Here is a 23,899-nt window from a genome sequence, read left to right as displayed (position 1 = left end):
GCGCGTAGGTCCAAGACTTAAAGGATAGTGGGTAAAACCATATCAGGCAGACAAAACGTAAAAACCATTACGGATTTCCCGCAATAGACACGTAGCTTGTTGTATTGTGGTATTGTGGTATTGTAGTGTGTAATGTTTGCAAGACGGGCACTATGATGTATATTTAGAAAAAAAAGAACGGGAGAGAATTAATTAAATTAATGGAGTAGTACTAAGTTTAGACTTAATAAATAGGGAAAGAGGAGAATAGAGGTCCAAGTTGAAAAATGAAGTAGGGAAAGTGCTGTTGGTACGGCTTGTCGTCGTCGGCAACACTATGAGACGAGGGAATGTCAATGCAAGCTGTTCATGTCATTTGCTTACCTAACTGTGCGACCACAGCATTCTAGTAGGTACCTTAAGTAGGCTAAAAGGGACTGTGCTTACAAAGTACCTAACATACATACCCCAATACATATATATCTTGGGTAATTACTCCACATTGAATAACACTAAACCTTACGAAATATGTACAAAGCAGCTACAAAGCAGCAAAGGTCACGTAACAACAGATTGAACTCTGCCAGCTGCCGCCGCCTTGTATAACCAAGCTGAAAGGGGATAGCTCTTCAGCTCCACCTGCCCTGCGTCATTGAGGGTCTTGTGTTTAGCCAGTAACAAACTTCAAAATCTCCAACATTTCCAATTATTACACTATAACCTCAGTTCTAATAGAACTATAGAAGTAAACCCTGGTATTTATACAGGATCTTGATTGATTCAATTCTTCCTCATTTGTGACAATTTGCCTACCATCAAACGAATCTCATCGTCTCTATATAGTAACTTTCCTTTCCCGATATACATATCGACTTAGAGCTAGCCATTTATTAGCGTATCTTTTTTTCCCTCCCCCAGAAACTTTAATGAGACGATTATAAAAATCTTAGAGACATAAGACATGTCAATGGCAAGTCTATGCTCGGTATCTATCCGAGGGCATACGCCCGCATTATGTCGCCCGATATCACCTTGCATGCTTCGACAAACGTATACTGCCGCGACGGGACGGTCGACGAAACATATCGTAGCCTCGCCTAAGGTATATTTTCATCATACGTCGCGGAAATACCAAAATAGCCAGCGCTTTGGGTCAAGACTGCGAAGCGCGCTGAAAGAGACGAAAGTTAAATGGTACCCTATACCTGTCGGCTTAGGAATTGGCTTTCTTGGGCTGGTGCAGTTCTACAAAACGCAAGCTCGCGAGAAGGAAAGGCTTGAAAAAGAGGCTTCGGATAGCGATGAACCTGGTGTTCGCCCTAGGAAACGAGCGCGAGTACGACCTGACGGCCCATGGTATGCGCTCGATACACACAACACCTATTTTCGTCAACCTCGTGGCTGACCTGCTCTCCTTAGGCAAGTGAAGGTAATGTCAACTCTGCCTCTGAAGGCATTGTCAAGGTTATGGGGCAAGTTCAACGAACTCACCATCCCCTACTATCTACGAATCCCTGGTTTCAAATTGTACTCATTCGTATTTGGCGTCAACTTGGACGAAGTATCCGAGCCAGATCTTCGTATATACCCTAACCTCTCGGCCTTCTTCTACCGAACGCTAAAGCCCGGTGTCCGACCATTGGACCCGAATCCGAATGCATTGTTATCGCCTGCCGATGGGCGTGTGCTACAGTTCGGAAAGATCGAGGGTAATGATATTGAGCAGGTGAAAGGCATGACATATACCGTTGATGCGCTCCTAGGTAAGAACACACCTACACCCAGCCTGTCTGGTGAAGGAAAAGAGATCCCCGATCAGTCACCAACGCCAACGCGCGGGGACGAAGAGCTTGTCTCGTCAGATGAAGAATTCGCACGAGTGAACGGTATCTCTTACACTCTACCCAATCTCCTCTCCGGGCCGGACAAGACCCACGAAAGCTCCAGCAAGAAGTTAGAGGACCAATCCACCACCCCGTCCAGTCCCGGTGCCGTCTCCGAGGTACGAGCGGACCTAGCACTCGGGGAAAAGCCCTGGTATGCACTCTTATCGCCGGACAACCGAACAGCCCTCTACTATACAGTCGTGTACCTAGCACCAGGGGACTACCACCGATTCCACTCGCCAGCGAACTGGGTGGTAGAGCGACGGCGACACTTCGCGGGGGAACTATACTCCGTCTCGCCATACTTGCAACGCACACTACCCGGCTTATTCACACTAAACGAGCGTGTGGTCCTCCTTGGCAGATGGCGCTGGGGCTTCTTTAGCTTCGTGCCCGTAGGCGCAACGAACGTCGGTTCCATCACCGTCAACTTCGATCGTGAGCTCCGAACGAATTCCCTCCTAACTGATACAGCAGCCGACCGCGCCGCCGAAGAGGCTGCTGCACGAGGCGAGCCGTACGCCGGTTTCGCTGAAGCCTCGTATGCAGCAGCCAGCAGCGTGTTAGGTGGCCACGCCCTGCGCCGTGGCGACGAAATGGGTGGCTTCAAGCTCGGCAGCACCATCGTGCTCGTCTTTGAGGCCCCTGTTGCTGAAAACCCCGGTGCGAAGGGCGGGTTCGTATGGGCCGTAGAGAAGGGGCAGAAAGTCAAGATGGGCCAGGCGTTGGGATTTGTCGAAGAGTAGTAGTGCAGAAAGAAAAGGGGCTGACATGGATGTGTATATATGTACCAACTACCTAGGCCAGGCTATCTACATATTGCAGTAGTCACTATATTATCTTTATTTAGATAATACAAATAAGTAAAATGAAGAATGGAAAAATGGGTGAAAAGTGAGAAGTGGAATATAATGGTGCTACTTTATATGGTAAAGTCAGGTAGGTAAGTCACTCTTATGAGATATCTGAGGCATTGTTGGCTATAAATGAATAGTATTATCCTCTCATACTTATTACTCGTCAACCGGTTCTAATCAACATCTCATCACAACACATGCATTCTCACCACCATCAAGTACCCCCTTACTTCAACAGTGGCAACTTTGATACTTTTAGTACGAACCCAGCGTATGGGCGCACAAACCCACCACCTCGCCAGACCACACACACCACACATTAGGTACATATACACACACAAAAGAAAAACAAGGTCTATCAAGATTGACATTATCGTTTCGCAAAGCTAAACCAGCCGTTTGTTGCTGATTATCATCATTGCCCTTATTTCCATCCTCTCTAGACGCCGCGACGGGAGCCGCCAGACGAAGAAACAACAGAAAACATAATATATCTGATCTGCCACCACTCCCCTCACTCCCCTTCCTCTTCCCCGTCAATCCTGACACAAGACAAAAAGTTCCATACATTGACCGAGAAGCACTGCTGCTTGTTGTGCACAAACACCAGAACAAGCCTTCCTCTTCCCTCTCCCTCATCCCCTAGGGCGTTGACGCTTAGAATCGCCGTATACATTTTTCTCAGCATGCATGGATAGTCCAGTCCAGTCCATCTCCTCTGCCTTGCCTTCTTCCCCTGCATCGTTTCCTCCAAGTATACCTTATTCTCATGCTTTCGCAACGATAACCACTTTTATCGAGGCTTTGTAGGCGTACGAATAATGAGCACCGTCTCACGTCACGTACAGTAAGCGCGGTTGCTAACCCCCTTAACCGAATTATGTTTATCGAAGACGGGAATAAGGGAATTCGAACGACATACAAAGCCATCAAGTATGTACTGGGAAATTTAAAAAAGAAAAAAAAAACACCCAACGTGCACTTGACATCCCGGAGATTGACCCAATCCAAAGTATCGCCGAAGGATTAGAGGCTGACAGACCTGCTTCAAGCCGATGTCAAACATCACCTGTTTGCGACCAAAAACGCAAGTCAAGTCCACACACAAAGGTCGAAGTCGACATCAAGTACCGCACAAGTTAGGCTGAGACAACCCGATGCTTACTAGAAACAATGAGCTGTGATGGTGTATGGATAAATCGAAATAGAATTTTTAAGAGGTTCGTGTAAACCAGGTCATCATCGCCTACAAGTTCTATCGTAAAAGGAGTCAAGCACTTCTGAAATGCTCTTCGTGGGAGGGTTCACAGAGGATAGGAGGAACGGGAATCAAGATCACCGCTGGCTCCGTGCAGAGCTAGCCGAACCCTGCCGCTCATGTGTGTTGGGGCGGCGATTAGTTCTGTCAGCATCCTGAAGCTTCAACGAATCCAACCTCTTCTGGTTGTCCTCCGTAACCGAATCGGCTTCTTCAACTCGCGGCATTATGTTGAGTGGCTTTGAAGCCGGGGTACCATTCCCAGAGGCGCCGTTGACTTTCCTCTTATTAGCCTGCTCTGTGATAGCAGCCCATTTCCTCTCTCGGAGAGCTTCCCTTGCTGCAGCATTATTCTGCTGTTCTGTATATTCATGAGAGCAGTCGTCGAATAGTTGTGGGTTGATCTCCATAAAGAGCTTCATCGCATTATACACCATCCCATGAATTGTTCTATCGCATTGTTAGTTTTGGGAAATAGCTGCTTAGTCTTTAGTTTCTCACCTGTTCCAGTGTCCCTTAGAATTTTCGTAAAGCGGTGCGAACATAATGGGAAGGATGATATCGACGTTATCGCTCACGAGGTTGCAGAAATACTCATTGTTCCAGAAATATAGTGCTCGCTCTGCGACCTGGAAATGCGGGCTTGCGACAGATTTGGCGAGCTGGTGGAACAGCGGCTCCTGGACCTTTGTGAATTCTGCAGGGTCCATTACCTCGAAAATGTCTTCAACCTCATTGAGGTACATAACCTCCTTGGTGCTGTTGACTTTCGGCCAGTATCGGAGAAGGCCAAGAACGACATCCTCGGTAAGCGAGGCGTCTTTCTCGAGGAATTGAACAATACAGTACGCGAGTTGAGGGTGGTACATGCTAAGACTCTTCACTTTGTGGAGAGGGAGTAACACCCTGGTCAAAAATAGCTTATGCTCCTCTTTGAGAGGCAGGGCGAATCCGTTAATAATGGAGCCAAGAATCTCAAGCAGCTCGGCCACGCCATTGAATCTCTCCGTCTCGTAGGTGAACTGAAAGAAGACGTTGTTAATAGAACGTCGGATGAAAGAACGAAGGTTTAAGAATTTTCCGTAGATGCGATGTAAAGTCGTTTTAAGGAAGTCTCGCTCGCGTGGGTCTTCCGAGTCAAAAAGCTCTAAGAGCTGAAGTACAAAGCTATGGTCAATATATGCTTTAGCGATGTTCGTGTTAAAGTCCTGGCTCTCGATAAATCGCAAGAAGAACTCGTAGACGACCTGGATATGGGGCCAAGCCACCTCTAGCACAGGTTCGTCTTCCTCAGGATCAAATGCTTCGCCTTGCGGGTTCATAGGCGGGGGAATCGGGCGGAATAAGTTCTTTGCGAACATCTCAACGACGCGAGGATACATTGGTTCCGTAATAACTTGACGATTATTGGCTACGTAGTCAAGTAGCTCATGTAGGGATAGACGTTTGATCTCCTTGGACTTCATGTCGGCACTAGCATCGTTGAAGTCAAAAATGACATTGCACTGATCAATCTTCTGCATGAAAAGCTCCTGTCGTCGGTTAGGCGGTACTTCATGAAACCCTGGTAGCTTTTCTAGTTCTCGGTGCGTCGAGATGTCAAATCGCGACGAGTTTTGTCTCCTGGGTGTCCTAAGACCTTCGGGAACATCTTTCGGTGTCTGGTGGAGACGGTCAAAGACAAGGGATTTTGAGCCGGCTTTGGGTGGAGCGAGATCGTGCGGCATGGTCTCTGCAGCGCCGGGAGGTGGAATGTGCTACGAACAAAGATAAGTTAGTCATCGTCTTAGGATCATGGAAAAAGAAGAAAAAGGAGGTGTGGCCTACTGGAGCACTCGGACTAATGACCACGGTTGGCGGAAGGGTACCACCATGTCGAGGGGTAGCAGCACCATTTGGCGACTGCTGAGCGCCAACATTGCCAAACCTGTCGGGCAGTACGCCAGGTGCTTGGCCTACCTGGCCTTGCAAAGCAGAGCTACCATGATCACCACCATGTGTTCCAGCATTATTGGGAGGGAGGGGCTTGTTTCTGATATCGTTCAGCGTCGAGGTAGAGGAAGAGGGTGTCAATACAGGCGACTGGGTCTCTCGAGAACCACTAGACGAAGGCGAAGCCGTGCCATCTTTGGAATCCTTATTCTTCTTGGTGGACTTGTTGTCCTTGCCTCGCGAGAGCTATTCGGTAGTGATTAATTAGCGACGTGTATGTACCAGCGGGGAGAATGACAGCTTTTGAAAATAAGTATGAAATAAGTAGGTAGACATACCGCTCGCCTGAAGCCCTTCATCTTTGTAAGTCGAGGCCCCTACTTACGGCGGGGTGGGGACACTCGACTCTCTCGTCTCTTTAGGGTGTTGTTATAGGTGATTGAAAGTTGATAGAGAGTATAGCGTCAATAGACGCGTCGCCGTAGCAAGACCCTAGTACTTTTAAAAAAGCACAAAAAGAGATATGTCGATAGTAGAAGTTTGAGAAGTGGGTGATCGGGTGATCGGGTGAACGGGTAGTAGAATTAGGTTGTGGATTCACCGTCTGTTTGGTACGAAGCAGAGAGATTCACGAATTAACAGTTAGGCTTAAGGAGGCGGGACGGCGCTGCGGGAGAGTGGCTGTCGCATAAAGTCGAATAAGCGAATTAGCAGCGGGTTGTAGTTAAACAATGAATAGCAATAGCCCATGCAAGATAGCTCAAATTGAGCCTCTTAGCTTGAGAGAGAGACTAACGAACGGGGGGTCGAATGTTGAACAAGTTTAGAGAGATATGAAGTTTGAGTTGTCGTTGTGGAAGGTGGAGAAGCGTTCTGCGTCTACACACAAGCCAGCAGTGAGTTGTAGACGGTAGGCAGTAGGCAGTAGGCGGTAGACGGGTTTAGTTTTAGGGACTCCGGTGATCTTCCATAGGGCCGCTTTCACAGGTGCCAAAGGGAAGTGGCCTGCAATTCAGCGTACATACCTAAATGCACGATACGTCCTGCCCACAGGAGGTAGTGTACATTACATAAGTACACGCATGCATGCGGGTAGGGTACAGGTACATAATCCACAGCTAACCAATGTCTTTCTAGTGATGTATAATACATACATAATGTACTACTTAAAGTAGGTACCTCACCTCTGAAATGTACATGTACCCTAACAATAATATCGAGTTTGCCAGCCACATACGTGACTTATTTCTACATAGTACTATACACTAAAGAAAGATTATGTACAAGCATGCCAATTGATAATCAATTCGATACCATCTTTCAAATTTCCAGATAGCCTCGGAGAATGGTTAACATAATGAAAACTTTATTATTATCATCAGGCACTCTGACCGTCAATTGATATCGCACCCGAAGAAGCCAAGTCGTTTAAATAATGCAGGTCTACTTGTACTCATGCACCTGCATATTATGTATTCATATATATTTGTGCAAGGTTCAAGTCGCTGCCAGCTGCTGGGTCTGTGGGGTTAGCTCGGGTCTGTTACATGATTTATGCTTCATAATGAAGAGCCGCGTCGAATCACAAGCCAGTTAGCGGGGCAGAGTTGATCCAATTATACAGTAATTCACTTAATCATATACACCTTTTAACGACATTCACATGGTTTTATAGCTAGGTACCTATGTAAGTAAGCGGATATATTTTGTGGTGTGTAAGTACCTAAGGTGTCCGAACTCGACTTAGAGGTAGAAACTTGGGTATAATGACCGCTTGCCAATGTGTAATTATGATAAGTTTAAATTATACCGAAGAAAAAAAAATATGAGGCTTTACTTCGGCAGGTACATAACAACTGCCGTAAATTATTGCGGATCTCAGAGGTAACAACCTAACTGTAACACTTAAGAGAATATATACCAATACAGTGCACCTTGCCTTGTACAAGATTTAATTGGGTCTTGCTCATAGGCTGAATATTTGATGTCAGGTGACACTTTACATTATGTTTCGCACTGTATTGACTTCTCTGATTTAAGAGATTGAAACTTATCATGGTTAACTTCATAAGATATCATATTAAGGTACCTTCTTGTGGTAAGTGCATATCAAAGTTCACGGAACTCAAAACTCCAACAGCTTTCCATGTTTTAAAGCTTACAAAGAAAGGATAGACACGAAGATCTATTATGTCGAGGAAACGTGACGCATTGTTTTTGAAACAAAACAGAATCGCTATCCATCGGATTCGAGAGCTGTAACCAGGTAACCTAGTCAATTATCAGATATCACAGAACTTCGCACAGCATATTCAAGCAAGCCACTACAACGGTATTTGTGCTACGCATGAGAACTGATATCGAGCCTTTTACTTTACAGCCCTGGAGATTTCCGTAAATTCGTATATAAGACTTGAAAATACTTTTCGGCCCTGTATCATATCAACTCATTTCGATAGCAGCGCACAAAGTACCATGATGGAAGCCGAAGATGAATCGTACTATGTAGATGAAGTCGACGATGTCGACGATGCCGACGACTCGGCCGGTGCCCCTATATTCGAGGTTCCTCCGAGGAAAATAGTCGCCATAGAACACCCATGTGTTATCCTCAACCTTGACAAGGGACTAGCTACCTTTGGACCGGACCCAGATTTTCAGAAGGTAGGCAACTCGACATTCCTCGCAAACGCAAGCAACTAATCAACCATGATAGCTGCTCGTGGACTCGGCAGAGCTTAGCTCAGTTCCCTTATGGTTCCGGCCCGAGAACCCAACATCAAAACCCATCGTGTCACACCATGCTGTCACTAATAACATCTTGCTAAAGATCACCGTCCCCAAGAGAACAGGCAGGAAACGAAAGCGAGGAAGCAACGATCCATTTACAGGAGATGTCGATTTCACAGATGGTACATCCTCCATCTCGGGGACTGGACAAATTAGTTCCCAGGGCCGACAAGATTTGCCCAAATCTATTCTCCGAAAGATGCAGGATAATCCTGAAGACTATCAAGTAGAGGCCGTCGGAAATATTCACGCTACTCACAGATATCGCGGTCTGGCGGATTTTCAGTTCGCTAACACAAATCCTTCCTTCTTAACAAATATAGCCGAGCATATGCTTCCAATGAAAGGTGAAAGAGGCATAGCATATTCTACTAGTTCTTTCTTTACTAACATCTTATCCAGTCTCAAAGCTGCGGAGGATCAAATTTACCCCTGGCGTAGCCACGGGTCCTGGTCAGGAGATAATACCTCCACCACACTTTACAGATAGGGTTATTGGATTCAACTACAACTACGAGCAGAACCCGAACACCAAGGTCGAAGGGGACGAAGGGGGGAAGCAACAACTCATCAATATCCAAGGCAGGAAAAAACATTCGTACGGCCACTTCATCAACAACAATCAGTACCCCGTACCCGAGAAACCCCGGCGAGAGCCAGCTATGCGCGTACCAGAGGGGCTCATGAATCAACTCCATAAGCTGATGGACGAGCGACCCATCTGGACCCGCCGCGCCATCCTCAACCGCGTCACAGGCGACTTCTCAGACTCAGTCCTCCGGATCGCCCTCCAGCTCATCGGGTACCAATTCCGCGGCGGGCCCTGGCGCGACGCCTTCATCAAGTACGGCGTAGACCCTCGCCCCGACCCTAGCTTTCGCATCTACCAGACGCTAGCATTTAAGCTGGAGCGTAACATCATCGGCACCAAGAAGATCCCCTGGGAAGTCGTGCGCAAGGGCCAGACTAAGAGGCGCACGCGCGAAAACAGCAATAGCCACCTCTGGAACGGTGAGGATTACTCTACAGACGGCAAGTTCTGGCAAGTATGCGATATCACGGATCCGTTCGTGCGCGGCATAATAGATCGCGCGCCTCTGAGGGATACCTGCGATTTAAAGGATTCGGGGTGGTATCATAAGGGTACGTGGAGTAAGGTCAAAATGGTCATGAAGGTCAAGATGGTGGCTATTAAGAGGGGCCGCATGGGATCCGACGACGACAGGCCACAGAAACCCGGGTTCTTGTATAATTCGTTCCTGGAAGACCGGATCCGCCCATTTCCAGATATCACGGATAAACCGCTGGGCTTGACGCTAGAACCCTTCTTGCGGCCCATGGAGGAGGTCGATATGAGGTTGTATAAGCGTCGCCCTCCTGCGCAGAAACAAAAACCTGGGTCTGCTGCAGCGGATGGTGTGTCTACGCCTGGTGGGGATGATTTGGACCCGGATGATATGGTTGGTGAGAACGATACTACGACTCCGATGGAGAATTCGTGGGATGTGGAGGATTTAGAGGGGGATGATGATGCCGAGGGGGATGCGGAGGAGGAATATGGGTACTATGATAATGGTGATGGCGAAGAAGACGAAGGCGAGGATTATGGAGAGGTTGATGTCGAATAGACAGCTGGTAAGGAGATTGTAGGTTATAATAGCGAAGAGGGTACGAAGATGATTGCTTGGACTAATGTTATGTTGCAACAGCTAATGTTACTAAGATACCTGACCTATGTAGGTTAGTTGCTTAGCTTTATTGTAGATCCCTTCTTTCAATGTGACTACATTCTGACCTCCGCTATTCTTGTAGGATTCCTTATCCGGCGATGCTACTTGCGTCTATGGCATAGTTTATAGTAGTCGCTATTGAGAGTCGTTTGATATATCATATGAGTAGAATCTAATATAAATGTCAGTACATAATGTAAAGCCTCAAAACTTATATAAACAACATTCACAACATCGGGGTTTATATTGCTATATCACAACCAGCAAGGCAAATCGAAGCTACCGAGTCGAATACTCGACCTTCTAGCATTCAAAGACTTACTACTCGCTCATCTACACTAGCTACCAGGTCCAAGGAACCCGTCACATAGTTGCATATGGACCTAAGTCACCGTATCTTCACGAGCGCGAGAGGCATTCATTCATCTCGAAACGGAGAGTACAAGTACAACCAATCATCAAGACGCCTTTTATTATATCTGCTTCTACCACATCACACCGCATCACTAAGACGGTTCCGTCCACTTGACCTGATCCATGACCTGTCCCGCCGACGGGTGGGAGTAGCCGATTCGTAACATTAAGCGGAGAGGCTAGATCGATCATATAATGTTAGCTAATTGATTCGGGAAGACTCGAAGATTTGTATTGTATGATCTAGAACATGAACTCACCCCTTTACTTCCCGTGATCCGCATCATTTGTGTAGCTTCAGTACCGGGCGCAATATCGGAGTTGGAAATGCTCATCAACTGCAGCTTTTGTGACTTCGGTACTGCAGCCTGTAAGCCGACGTTGGAGAGCGGGCCACCGGAAGTATTCCGGAAACGGCCTAGGACTTGTATGGCTCCCTCGGCGTTACGCTGTAGTTGAAGAGTGATGTTAAGACCGTTGGCGTTATAGCATGGGATACCGGCTGGCGGTGGAGCTGCTGTAGCTTGTTGGGGCGGAGGAGTACCGAGTGATGCTAGATCGCCCAGACCCGAGCTCGCAGGCACAGGGCTGGAGGCCGAGCCTTGGGAGAAGAGATCCATGATCGATGCCGTGTTACTCTGAGGTGGCGGAGAGGTAGTCTGGGGTGAAGTTGTACTGCCGCCAAGAATATCGGCAAGTAAATCAGTATTGCTTGGACCTCCATTTGTAGGTGAAGCTAAGGGCGTGGTGGTGCTGTCACCCATCAGGTCGAGCAAATCCTGATCCGTTGTGGGCTTGGCGATAAGCTTCGACCTGCGATTAGCTCCCTTCTTGGGTTTCTTGGTGGCTTCGCCTAGTACTCTTGACTCCTCCTTGATCTGCGGCGGCGGCATCTTCTCTAAGACACCACGACGTATGTCGTCGTACAAAAATAGGTTGCCATACTCGACAGTTCTTTGCTGTACCTCGACATCCAAGCTTGTCTGGTGAGTTTCTAGTAGTCGTTTAATGCGTTCTATCTGGTTCTGATCTGAAAAACGCGTACTCAGTTTGACTAGGGCCGTGACGATGTATTCGGTAGACACTTGGGTACCATAGCTGCTGTTAAGGATAGTGGAGAAAAGGTCGATGATTTCGTGTTCTTTAACCTCTTGAACTAACTCCTCTTCTTCGTATTGTCCACCCCTGAGTAGGGAATCACCATATTCACCAATACACCATGCGCCTGCTTGGGTTAAGCTTTCCTGGGTGATATCTTTCTTTAAATTTGCGTATAGCTTTTGAACGGCATACGTCTGAAGTTCTGGGGTTGTTGCCACGAGTCGAACAAACGAGGCCATAATGGGTTCCTTGACGTAGTTCCCCGCGAGAGTTAGGACCCGCAGCATAGTATCGACATGCCACCGCTTGTTAGGAGCGTACCGGTCGGCCGCGATACCAATTTGACTTGTCATGCTAGGCTTGAACTCATTGTCGGCGACTTCGAGGAAGGCAAGCAACTCTCGAATGAGTACTCGTACATTGCTCTCATTGATCAGAGTGAAACTCAGGTCTAGAGCGCGTCTCCTAATGCTAATATCGGGATCCCGTAGACATTCTAGGATCGTATTACGATGCCGTTGAACAGCGTTCGGTTCGATGGCGACGACTTTAATCAATGTGTTGAGAGCAACGTATCTAATATTGTTGTCACGGTTGGAAAGGAACTTGCCGAGAATGTTCACACCAAGAACCCGGAGGCCCGAGTCCGCCTCAATGTCGAGAATTGTTCGGACAGCTTCGTAGAGGATCGAGTTACCAACGTTCTTAGACGAGTCGGTGTTTGTGGCGACCTGGGCGAGGATGTCGTTGATCTGTTCTGTACCCTCGGCATCACCGCGAACGAGGACTCGGAGTAATCGGAGAATCTTGACTTGTAGGAAGGGGTCTGTAATACCAGTGACATCATGTTCAGGGGCATAGCCAGAGGTAGCAAGGCCCTTCAAGGTCCTGACTAAAACTGGGACGAACTGCTTGAACTTATCAATGATTCCTTCGTCGCCACCTTCTTCCTCTTCTGCTTCGCACATGCTCGTAACTAACGTCAGTCCGCAAAGTAGTACGCCATGGTTCCTATCCGATAATAGCTGCGCTGCCTTCTCAACGAAATGCTCTTGTAAGTCGGGAACCTTTCGGCATATCCGCATAGCGCACAGAGCTGCCTTCCTTCTGATATAAGGGTTGGCAGTCGAAACTAGGGTCTCGATTTCGGGGAACAGGTCTCGGGACATCTCGATCGAAGCTATATTTCCCAGGGTGCAGAGGGCAAGGCCCACGACATATTGATTGGAGTGGCCTAGATCACTGGAGGGAGAATCCAAGGTTAGCTTGGAGTTGAAATCAAGGTCATTAAGAGAGGATAAATATACTTTTTCAAGGAGTTTGTAACTAATGTGAGCACTTCCTGGTTTTCATCCAGTAACAAACTCGTAGCTAGATGTCCAAGGCGTTTATCGGCAAACCGCGGGGATGCGAGCAGTTTGATGCATTCTATTTGACCGAAATGGGTTCTCTCACCCAGAGTAAACAGGTATAGAAGTTTGGCCACATTATTCCGCCTATCGATCGCCGTAAGTTAGCAAATACATCGAAGGTTTCGAGATCAGTGTCGCATAGTGCGCACCTCACGTTGTGGTCGTGGCTCTCTTCGCGGAAGCTAGCCCTGATGGCGGCGCTCTCCTTTTGGATCACAGCTCGTTCGTCGGCGATGGTCTTAGCTGCACGCACATTGCGAATAAACTGCTTCACTGCAAGGTAGAGAGAGAGAAATGTCAGTTACTGGTTATATTATTCGAGATTGGCTATAAATGATTATGAATTTAAGGGATTGCGAGACTACTTCTTTCAGTATGACGACTTACGGGAACTCATGGTGAAGCTTCACGGGCCCTGGAAGGGCCTATTGAAGTAGAATAGCCAGCTTTGGCAAAAGTTGAAATCGTAGGTCACGAATAATCGACGTCACAAATAAGTTTCGCAGGAATTCGTCGTGTGTTGTTATGAGATGTCTTAGTTGTTCAATCCCGTATTATGGCGATATTCCCGTGCCTAGTGTAAGACCAGACCAACACAAGCTTTAGATTCTCAAAGACCAAGACTAAGGACCAAAGATCATTGTGGTAGCCGTGTGCTGTCAGGAGAAAGGTACCTGGGTACCTAGCCTCTTAGAACCTTATCAAGGTCGGGTTGGGTGGATCCATTGAAGTGGGATATCCGGAACTATTTTATCCGATAACTATATTGTACTTTCGTTATGTATCTAGGTAGTTAAGTACAGTGTCCAAAAGAAAACATCTAGCCTCATCAAGTACAAGGCGAAACGTTGAACGTTTCAAGATTGAATTACATAATAGGTTAGTACACATTAACATGTAGCTCTGACCTATTCCTCGACGGATCCTCGTGGAAAAGCTTGCTAGTAAATATTCTATCAGCTCGGCCACTTTTCGACGTTAACCATACATCCGCCGGTGTAAGCATCCTCCGTTTCGGCATTTTATTAGAAGAAAAATCTAGCCGCATACCGCTATAGCTAGTATGTATGCTAGTATTCCACCCAACAAAGTTCAGTAGAAGCTTCACGATTTAATCTAACTACCCAGGTACTTATCGTTAAGCATATATATATACGTGTACATATCTTACGTATATGAGTATAATAATACATTTTTGTGGTTTCAGTCGGGAACCGGGCTAATTAACGACTATCGTATTAGTCACGTACGATCCGCATTAGTATGTATGTAGTATGGACGGGATAACCATCATTTGATACCTGACTAGTTGAGAGACCGGATCTGCGTATAAATAAGGGGGTGGGAAGTAGTCTTTCCCGTCATGAGTATGTAACGCTAGTTATATAAAACAAAACTCTCTTATCTTCTATTGCAAGTTCTCCAGAGTAAATATTCAAACCCTCGACGACCTAAAAACCACTATATATAAATTCATATAAATCCATACATCAACGTTCTACACAATGACGTCCTACGCACTCCAAGTACCAAGCGAATATGGGTAAGTGCCGATAACTTTATTTATATCCGTGTTGCATCTACCACCAACAATCCGTAGCACGCCATTTTCTAGTCCCTTAATTGGCACGTCCATATCCGCCAAATACAGATCTAAATCCTTCCCGTGCGGCTACTAACCACACCGTTTCTCTATTTAGCTACGTCCTAACCGTCGCCGCCTCATCGTTCTTCATCAACACCCTCCACATGGCGCTATCGGCTAAGGCGCGCAAGCAGAGCGGCCTAACCTATCCGATCCCCTATGCGAGCCAGGAGCAAGCCGCCAAGGACCCCAATGCCTACAAGTTCAACTGTGCTCAGCGCGCCCACGGCAACTTCACCGAGAACCTAGCACCCTTCCTCGGCGCCCTGCTCATCTCCGGTCTCTGGTTCCCAACTGCGAGCGCCGCTCTTGGCGCCGGCTGGGTCATCGGACGTACGTGGTACGCTATAGGTTACACCTTGTACGGTCCCCGGGGCAGAGGCAAGGGTTTCGTTATCGGCATCCTATGCGACACCGCGTTGAAAGTCATGGCTGTCATTGCTGGTGTTAAGTTGCTTCCTCAGGCTTAGAGATTGGGTACATCGGTACAAAATAATAATAAAAGGGAAAAAAAAATAAAGGGAAGATATTACGGTTATGGGAGTAGATCGTTTAAAAATAGAAATTTACATTATTTATCCTTCGAGAACAAATAGAGAACCCGGTAATATGGCCAAGACGTCTATGCTCAGTCCATTGCGCCACTAAGCCGCTTTTCGGATATAATGGTGAACACGAGCAATGCACATATATTAGCTAAGGTCAAGCCAAGGTAGCTGGTTTTCTTACCATGGATGGCTCGGGGCAGAACCAAAATAGTAAGGCGAAAGAAATGAGGCACCCAGAGCTGAGAGTATCCAACTGTAACATCGATTATGGGGTTAAATGAACAATATTTAATATTATTATGATAGATTATGTGATTTATGTACAATCAACGCACCGTCTTCGGCGCCGTTTTCGAAGTTCCGTTATCTCTTCCTCATCCTCATCAAAGGGCTCAGACGGATTCTGATCGGGACTGGTAGATTGGGTCCACGACTCGTGACCGTTATTACCAAGAAGATAATCTCCAAGAAATTTCATAGCTTGGTATAGTTCTTCGCCGGTCGGAATGATATGTTCGCTAGGGAGTAGGAAGCCATAGCTTCCCGTATCTCGTAGTTTAATCTGGTAACTATACCGAGCTCCGAATTCATGAAAAATGTAATCAATAGCAGAGCCACCGCCGGCTTCTATTCGAGCTCTTTGGGCATCATGTGTGGAGTCTACCGGGTTTTCGTTTGCGACGGCCCCTTCGCAGGCCGACGTGGTAGTGTAGACCTCTCCGTTAGACAGCCTCATATGTTTAGCTAAATTCATAGCTACCTCCCTTAAATTTTCGATATTAGGCGGACGGACAACGCAAGAATATGCATACGGATATAAAATCTGCTGAGAATAAGAGTGGAGGTCCAGGTAAGCCGCAAAATTAACGCCGCTGTCCGTCTCGTTCCTAACCCAATCCGCCAATTCACCGGCTTCGACGGCCTCGAAGGGTTGGTCGCCGCCGTAACTCTCAGAGCACGGTTCACTCTGATGCCGGGTACCATCCCATCGGTAGCCGAATGCGTGATCCAAATCGAACCCGGGACAATACTGCATCTTGGTGCGTTGTCTCGACTTCCGCCATAGCCGGTCGACATCCCACGTGTACTCGTATCCATCAGGATTTAATACAGGGATGAAGACGATATCGAAGTGTTCTAGAATTTTAGCTATCATCGGATCCTCGTCAACAGACTTGATGAAGGACCAAGCGACGTAATTTACTGTGCTTATGGATATCCACTCCCTCGCGTGAATACCACCTGTAATGAGAATAGTATCCTTGCGACTATCTGAGCCACCGCTACGGGGTGTGCCGACCCTTAACCCTAGTATATCCCGGCCCTCGTACGATCGTCCAATGTTGACCATCCGAACGAGGCCGCGGCCGCGGAACATCGAGTCAAGCAACTTCAACCACGAATATATGACAGAGAGCGGCTGGTAATCATGAAAGAAAACGTCATCTACACCTTGCTTCTTAGGCAAAGGGATGTCGTTTGCTGGGGTGATACCTCGATCTTTTGAGAGGGACTGAGTGACGGAGTTTGCGGCGGCATTAGACGGGTAGGTAGCCGCGACAGCACGGGCTAGGTCGGGAATCAAAACGACATGGTTATCTTGTAAAGAGGACGGCAGTATACCCATCAACGGTCGAATACGGCGTGCTTCAATGCGTATATCAGTGTAGCTATCAGTGAAGTCCCAGACATCGAGCAACATTTGATCAACGGCCTTTCTTAAAGCCGCCTCATTTGCACTTGTTGAGACATTGAACCGTATTACAACCTCGTTTTCATACCTCTGTAGATTCTCTACAAGCTTCGGATGAGTTACAAACCATTGATTCAAATTTTTGCTAGACTTTTTCGAGGCCCACCCGAAGGGAATGTCGAGCAGGCGGTCGAAATACGATCGCCCATCGTGGAGTTGAGACGGGGCGACCCGAGGTAGGCTTGTGGCAAAGGAAGGGAGGGGTATAGTGAAAAAGAGCAAGAAGTAGACAAATAGATAAGATGAGCGAGGGAGAGAGATGGCGCTCATTATGATGAATGGCTTACAGCAGACGGCGTAGCGTCGCAGAGCATAGAGAAGCAATACTTATGTATGTGTATGCGTAGCTATGAGGAATGTGTAACTATATGTAGTAGTATTGGTAGTATTGGTAGTTAGTATTTATATGTACGTAATATGTAGTCCTCAGGAACGTGTCCGGCATTGGACTTTTCGGCAGCAGCCTAGAAATCGGGCTGAGCGGGAGAGGGTTGGATTATTGCTACCTGCTTAAATTTAGACTCTGTTTAAAGCAACGGCTAAGATTCTAGTCTTGACGACGTAAACCGTTAAACATGTAAAAAAGTGGGGGAGGGGCGGAGTGGATAACGCAACCAGCCAAGGCAGGTAAACTGTACCTACATACGTACTACCTCCCCATGTATCTTTCTAGTTTTTATGCGGGTTGCCTCAAGTTACATCACATATACTCTAACAAGTCTGAAAATTTTAAACAAGAAACAATATCCTAGATATAACTTTTCGAATATAGAATTCTCTGTCGTAACATGTTAATATCTTACGGAACGAGAATAAAGAGGTCGGTATACGATATAATAATTATATATGATAGTTAAATACCATCTAAGTGAGGAGACCGGTATGTATGTTGATCTCTCTATCCAATTTGTCGGGTCTTTCCTTATGGAACGTCTATCATAGTTACATAGATTGTATCCATACGAAGTAGGGGGTACTTTACGAAAAATTGGGCAGGCGAAGTATAGCGTGCATAATTACACGTGTAGCTAACCCGACCTCGCCTTTTTAGGTAGGAACATGGGGCTCTCGGCGGGGGGCAGACAGGGCAGATAGGGAGGAACCTTGGAAGGTTCAAGGGGTCCTAACAACTTTTAATTGTTTCCACGACCTACAGAAATAGCAACTTGGCAACGGACTTTATTACTTACACCAACACAAGTACCCGGAGTAGTCCAAGCCCAAACCCCGTACCTCTCCCGTACCTTTGATCTCGATGAGATCCTAAAAACTAACTCATTCATACATAGACATGAATGAATGGCTGACTGATCGTATCAATCCGTATCAATCCAACCCAATCCAATTCAGCGACTATAGACATACGACAAAATAACTCGCCGTCCATCCGTAGTACTTCTTTTCGTGGATCCGCTGACAGGCGAAGTCAGTTGAAGAGATCCTCGAGTCTGACAGCTCCCACCCCCCGGCGACAATAACCAATAACCCGTCCCCCAAGATTCCTCTATCTCTGTGAAGGAATTCGGCACCATTCATCATTTATTGTCTATACCCCTTCGCAAAGTGCTTCACAACGATGGGTCTTCGCCGTAGTAGCTCTTTGACGTGATGATCATCGGCTATTCCAGCCACCCATCGCTGTTACTACCGTTGCCGTATACCCGTGTACATACCTAATACACTGTTTTAAGCTGGACGGCATACTTAGTCTTGTTCCTGCCCAGACATTGGCTGTCGTCTATTACAATGCCTTTCCTACGCCGTCGGGGCGTCATGGCTAGTGACACCGACATGAGACGACATACAATTCTGGTCGATTCGGCGTCCCCTGTCCCCAAGCAGTCCTCGCGCAAACCCCAATCAGAGGCGTTGTTGAGCCCCGACGCTACCGTAGGGAACGGAGAAGGGACAGGAGATGGTACTTCTGGAAATGGCGAGGACAGCAAATCTTCTGTCGACACAGTCGCGACGTCAGCTACCGCGTCCATGTTCCCCGGGAGAGAAAGCGAAGATCCTTTTAGTCGTCCCGAGTCCCCTCCAATTCAAGATGAGTCGCCGAAACATCGTAGGTTCAGCATGTTGAGATTTCGCAATGCCTCCGATTCCCAATTGTCGGCCCGATTAAAGCAGCAGCAGCAAGCCGAGAAGCTACCACCCATGCCGCAGCGTATGTAGCATCATTATATTCCTTGAACCTTTTGAACCTTATCCTCGATATCATAATTTATTCTTAACGCGAGATTTATTTGCTAACTTGGTTATCCTTTTCAGCTCCCTCCATCATCATGACTGCGCCGACCATGTCTATGGATATGGACATGCAACCAAAGAAACCACGCATGAAAATCCCCTTACGAATGCGCCGGTCTGGCGATCTTCCCAGAGGCGACCAAGAACCAACATCGAAATTTATCCCACCTCTAGCTGCTAAAAAAGATAAAAGGAAAACTATAAACGAACGAACGATGTCCTCGTCGAGTAAACAGACGGTAACTTTCGAAGAGAGTTCGAGGCCTGGAACATTAACTAGATCACAGACCAATACTACCGATGATCAAAACGCCTTAACTCCCCCTACAAATCGTCTATCCGAGTCTTCTAGATCGGAAAGCAGCTTTAACGAGCATACTGCATCACCCCAGCAGACCGGGTTAAATCCTACGTCTTTCTTCCGTCTTCGCCGCAGGCCTAAACAACCGGAGCCGCTCTTCCCTATAACACATCTCCCTCAGAAATCTAAGACCCCCGCAATATCTGCCACAGCTTCCTCTATGTCGCGTTCCTCGACCTCATCTCGCCCTTCCTTCGCTCTAGACCCATCCCGCCCGTCTATAGGACAGGATGTATCAATGCCCTTAGCTTCTCCCTCCCAATCTGGCAAACTGACGGGGTCTCCTGCTACAGCTTTGTTCAGACCTTCCTCTCGACACTCTGGACAGTCGTCCCCGACGAGAATGCACGTAAGTCTCCGAGGGCGGTCTTCCACAATGAGTTCCCTTGGTGAGAGTTTTCTCGACGACCGTCAACGTCCAGGGACCACACGAACTTCATCTTCTACCGGCCGTAAGAGTTTCGGTGATCTACTAGGGCTAAGTCGTATGCGACAGAATACCGATAGCCTACGACATGGGAGCTTAACCCCGGCAACCCCAGGCTCGAGCACTTCAAAGAATAATTCATTACAAATAAACAGGGAACCAGTCGTGCTACCTGAGCGCCGAGAAGATGATACACCCGCGAAGTATCTCACACGTCTAGAGGAGATGCTCAGTCGCGGTGTTATCGCCGCCGCCCTATCTAAGGAAACCGATTCCTTTTCTGCGGCTGTACTGCGAAGTTATATGCGAACGTTTAGTTTCTTTGAAGAGCCTATGGATATGGCTATTCGGAAACTTCTTATGGAGGCCGAGCTCCCTAAGGAAACTCAACAAATAGATCGCTGCCTGCAAGCTTTCGCTAACCGTTACCATGAATGTAATCCTGGGATATACTCTACCCCAGATCAAGCATATTTCATAGCTTTCTCCCTTCTTATATTACATACTGATGTGTTCAACAAGAACAACAAGTACAAAATGCAGAAGGCCGATTATTTGAAGAACACGCATGGCGAAGGCATTTTCGATGATATACTGGAATGCTTTTATGACAATATTAGCTACACACCCTTTATCCATGTCGAGGATGATCTAAGTATTAATGGCGAGCGAACTGGTAGCATACGGTCGAAGAAGAAAGCTGCGTTTCCGAACAGCACGACAGAAACGTTGCGAAGGTCGAAAGACCCCATTGACCCCTATACGTTAATCCTAGACGGCCGGCTCGATACCCTCCGACCACCTCTTAAGGACCAAATCCCGCTCGAGGAACATTATAGTTACACAGGCACAGCCAATGACCTCAACCTGAAAGAACTGCAGAACACTTTTTTCAAGACAGGAGTTCTGCAGATTGTATCAGCGCGGTCCCGTCCGGACGCTTTTATGACCGAGAAAACGGCAAACAATCCACAAGAAGCCCATCCGGGTATAGTAGACATTAAGGTTACTAAAGTCGGATTGCTATGGCGTAAAGATGCTAAGAAAAAGAAGACGCGCTCACCATGGCAAGAATGGGGGGCCATTCTAACCGGCGCCCAACTATACTTCTTCCGCAACACGGCATGGGTCAAAAATCTAATGCATCAGTACGAGACACATATCAAGTCGGGGCACGATGGGATACCACTCATCTTCAACCCACCCCTCGAACAATTCAAGCCTGATGCTCTCATGTCAACGGATGGTGCTGTAGCGCTCTGGGATGCCAGTTACAAGAAGCACAAGAACTCGTTTGTATATGTCAGACACGGCGGGCTAGAAGAAGTGCTGCTCGCACAGAGCGAAGAAGACCGAAATGATTGGCTCGCCAAGTTAAACTATGCCGCTGCATTCAGAACGTCCGGCGTACGAATGCGTGGGGTCATAGGTGGTAACTACGAAGGTCAAAGTCGACGTGCCATCAGGAGGTTAGACAGTCCTGACGCGACTCAGCTCATTCAAACACCGAGCGGAGAAGTCAGTATCAACCGTAGCCGTATCGACCATCAGATGGCTCGAGACATCCTCGTTGCTCGTCGTGAAATCATACGTCAGAAGATTGAGGAGGCCGATGGGAAACTTGAGCACGCCCAGAAAATCCTAGAGACACAACTGAGGAATGCCAGGCACTTACTAATATTAGCTCCAATTCAGGATAAAACCCGGGACCAGGTTCGAGGGGGCGCTGCGAAAATTATTGCTCAGTTAAAGTGGTCTCGGACGGAAATCTGGAGATTAAAATGTCATCGCGACATCCTTGCTTTAGATCTCGAAGAGGAGAAAGAAATCAATGGCGATTTAGGGGATGATATGGTCGAGACTGGTTCGACCACCGAGAAACCATTGCCTACGGATAAGGAGTCGCCATCCGGATCCCAGAATACAGAACAGACTCTGCGGTCTCCCGCTCCGCTTTCGCTGACTCAGTCTTCCGAATCTGTAAATCAAGTGGATGGAGACTCGCCTGCGGTAGAAAATTTCGTAACACCTCCAACTTCAGCCACTGACCCATTATTTCATGACGGCCAGTCTTCCCAAGATGTACCCCCCGTCAGTTCTGACCACTTCAGTATCCGAAAGACATCTGTGACAAGTATATCCTCCTCGTTAAGGTTAGCTGCTACGACTACACTACCCCGCAAAGCGTCAAGCCCAGCCATTGGACAAGACAAGGATACCATCGATGAACAAGCGGAAGAGGACGAGGGGGAGAGACAGATCCTTGAACAGACCGGTCTTCTCGAGATGGAGTCCGGCCGGGCATCGGGTCATAAGCGTACTTCCTCCGGTAAAGTTCACGAGGATAGCCCCGATCGACCTAAACGCACGAGCGCTTCTGGATTAGATAAGGAGGGGCTTGACAGAAGCAAGACGCGCCGTAGTCTGCAACGTACGCTAAGGGACGGCGCAGGTCATTTGTCACACCACCGCAGTAGGAAGGGGAAAGATTCCGCATCGAGCGGTGGTATGTCGGATGAAACCGTTCGAGAGAACGATGTTCTCATTCGTGGCACCGGTAGTTTTACGGTACATGGTAAAAAAGCGTCTGTCATCAATTTTGGGAGTGAACTGCAGAACATGTCAAACGATGAACGTATAAAACAACGTAAACAGTCGTATCAAAGCGACGAGCACAAGTTTGATTCCTTCACAAACACGGATGACGACTTTCATTCAGTCCTCTCTAATCCTCAGGAACGGTCTGCTCGGCGGGGGTCGGGTGCTAGTGCCAGCACGGCAACCGCTCGATCTTTCCGAGATCTACACCGGAAATATTCGTCGTCGAAAACTCATCGCTATGCAGCTACAGGAGGCCTAACAGTTCCATCTGACGAAGATAGCGACGCAGCCGTAAGCTTTTCAGATGGCCGAAGGTCTCCCTTACCACCTTTAGATGATGAAGACGAAAGTCCTGAAGAGGGTCGGATGTCGCAAGCCCGCTTTTATACACCCGAGCCTCCTAGTTCGCCTATTCAGAAAGCATCAGAGGTAGGTGAAAAAGATGGAGAGGTAACTCAGGATATAGAGCAGCTGCCCAGTCCTGTCGTTCAAACAGTCGGTGCGTAATGTTGATAGACAGTCGTGGGTCGTGGATATCATGCCGTGGCAATTGTTGAGTGTTGTTTCGGTTCTGAGGGATTCGATTTTTGTAGCCACCATTGCATAGGAGTTTATAGAGGATTCGGATTCACACAGGGAGCAGGACAAACAGGAAATGGTTACACACGCTCTCGAACTTGAAAAAAAAGATACGGCAAACGACAATTAATACATGTGTTGAATGTACTGATAGAGAGGAAAAACAAAGGGCATCAGTGCTTCGACGGAAGTAAGAGAAGGGTATGAAGGACCTTCGAAACAAACAAAATAACCACCACCTACCTCCCCCCTACCGATATTTAAAACAACGCCAGGTTAACTTTGCTAGAGAGTCCTGGTCGGAGACGGAGCGGAGTATACGCGTTACGGTAATTGCTGTATATACATGGATTTCTAGCAGCACTCCTTTATAAAA

General features: G+C 47.4%; 7 protein-coding genes across 7 annotated transcripts; 4 read left to right on the top strand and 3 right to left on the bottom strand.

Annotated features, from left to right (window-relative positions):
* Positions 1 to 1,015: 1,015 nt before the first annotated feature.
* On the top strand, positions 1,016 to 2,611 carry GL218_01889 (Phosphatidylserine decarboxylase proenzyme 1, mitochondrial; the record flags this gene model as incomplete). Its single annotated transcript, XM_033578374.1, has 2 exons — positions 1,016 to 1,335; positions 1,399 to 2,611. The coding sequence occupies 2 exons, from the start codon at positions 1,016 to 1,018 to the stop codon at positions 2,609 to 2,611; spliced, it is 1,533 nt and encodes a 510-aa protein (XP_033439431.1).
* A 1,446-nt stretch (positions 2,612 to 4,057) lies between these two features.
* GL218_01888 (Serine/threonine-protein phosphatase 2A 56 kDa regulatory subunit delta isoform) lies at positions 4,058 to 6,271 on the bottom strand (the record flags this gene model as incomplete). The annotated part of the gene is made up of 4 exons (XM_033578373.1): positions 4,058 to 4,430; positions 4,482 to 5,737; positions 5,808 to 6,158; positions 6,251 to 6,271. 4 exons carry the CDS (start codon positions 6,269 to 6,271, stop codon positions 4,058 to 4,060), a joined length of 2,001 nt encoding a protein of 666 aa, XP_033439432.1.
* Positions 6,272 to 8,387: 2,116 nt separating this feature from the next.
* Positions 8,388 to 10,330, top strand: GL218_01887 (Transcription factor tau subunit sfc1; the record flags this gene model as incomplete). The annotated part of the gene is made up of 3 exons (XM_033578372.1): positions 8,388 to 8,576; positions 8,629 to 9,049; positions 9,105 to 10,330. 3 exons carry the CDS (start codon positions 8,388 to 8,390, stop codon positions 10,328 to 10,330), a joined length of 1,836 nt encoding a protein of 611 aa, XP_033438513.1.
* A 608-nt stretch (positions 10,331 to 10,938) lies between these two features.
* GL218_01886 (AP-1 complex subunit gamma-1) lies at positions 10,939 to 13,756 on the bottom strand (the record flags this gene model as incomplete). The annotated part of the gene is made up of 5 exons (XM_033578371.1): positions 10,939 to 11,025; positions 11,107 to 13,189; positions 13,255 to 13,443; positions 13,509 to 13,632; positions 13,747 to 13,756. 5 exons carry the CDS (start codon positions 13,754 to 13,756, stop codon positions 10,939 to 10,941), a joined length of 2,493 nt encoding a protein of 830 aa, XP_033439440.1.
* Positions 13,757 to 14,864: 1,108 nt separating this feature from the next.
* On the top strand, positions 14,865 to 15,474 carry GL218_01885 (Microsomal glutathione S-transferase 3; the record flags this gene model as incomplete). The annotated part of the gene is made up of 2 exons (XM_033578370.1): positions 14,865 to 14,902; positions 15,060 to 15,474. The coding sequence occupies 2 exons, from the start codon at positions 14,865 to 14,867 to the stop codon at positions 15,472 to 15,474; spliced, it is 453 nt and encodes a 150-aa protein (XP_033438515.1).
* A 394-nt stretch (positions 15,475 to 15,868) lies between these two features.
* GL218_01884 (putative metallocarboxypeptidase ecm14) lies at positions 15,869 to 17,575 on the bottom strand (the record flags this gene model as incomplete). The annotated part of the gene is made up of 1 exon (XM_033578369.1): positions 15,869 to 17,575. One exon carries the CDS (start codon positions 17,573 to 17,575, stop codon positions 15,869 to 15,871), a length of 1,707 nt encoding a protein of 568 aa, XP_033438516.1.
* Positions 17,576 to 19,051: 1,476 nt separating this feature from the next.
* GL218_01883 (Arf guanine nucleotide exchange factor sec74) lies at positions 19,052 to 23,451 on the top strand (the record flags this gene model as incomplete). The annotated part of the gene is made up of 2 exons (XM_033578368.1): positions 19,052 to 19,472; positions 19,577 to 23,451. 2 exons carry the CDS (start codon positions 19,052 to 19,054, stop codon positions 23,449 to 23,451), a joined length of 4,296 nt encoding a protein of 1,431 aa, XP_033438511.1.
* Between the last annotated feature and the right edge of the window lie 448 nt (positions 23,452 to 23,899).

The sequence above is a fragment of the Daldinia childiae genome (assembly GCF_008694065.1).
Source record: "Daldinia childiae strain JS-1345 chromosome Unknown Scaffold2, whole genome shotgun sequence".
In the NCBI taxonomy this organism is placed as follows: Eukaryota; Fungi; Ascomycota; class Sordariomycetes; order Xylariales; family Hypoxylaceae; genus Daldinia; species Daldinia childiae.
Note: the sequence above shows the minus strand (reverse complement) of the source record. Positions and strands in the feature narration are given on the sequence as shown.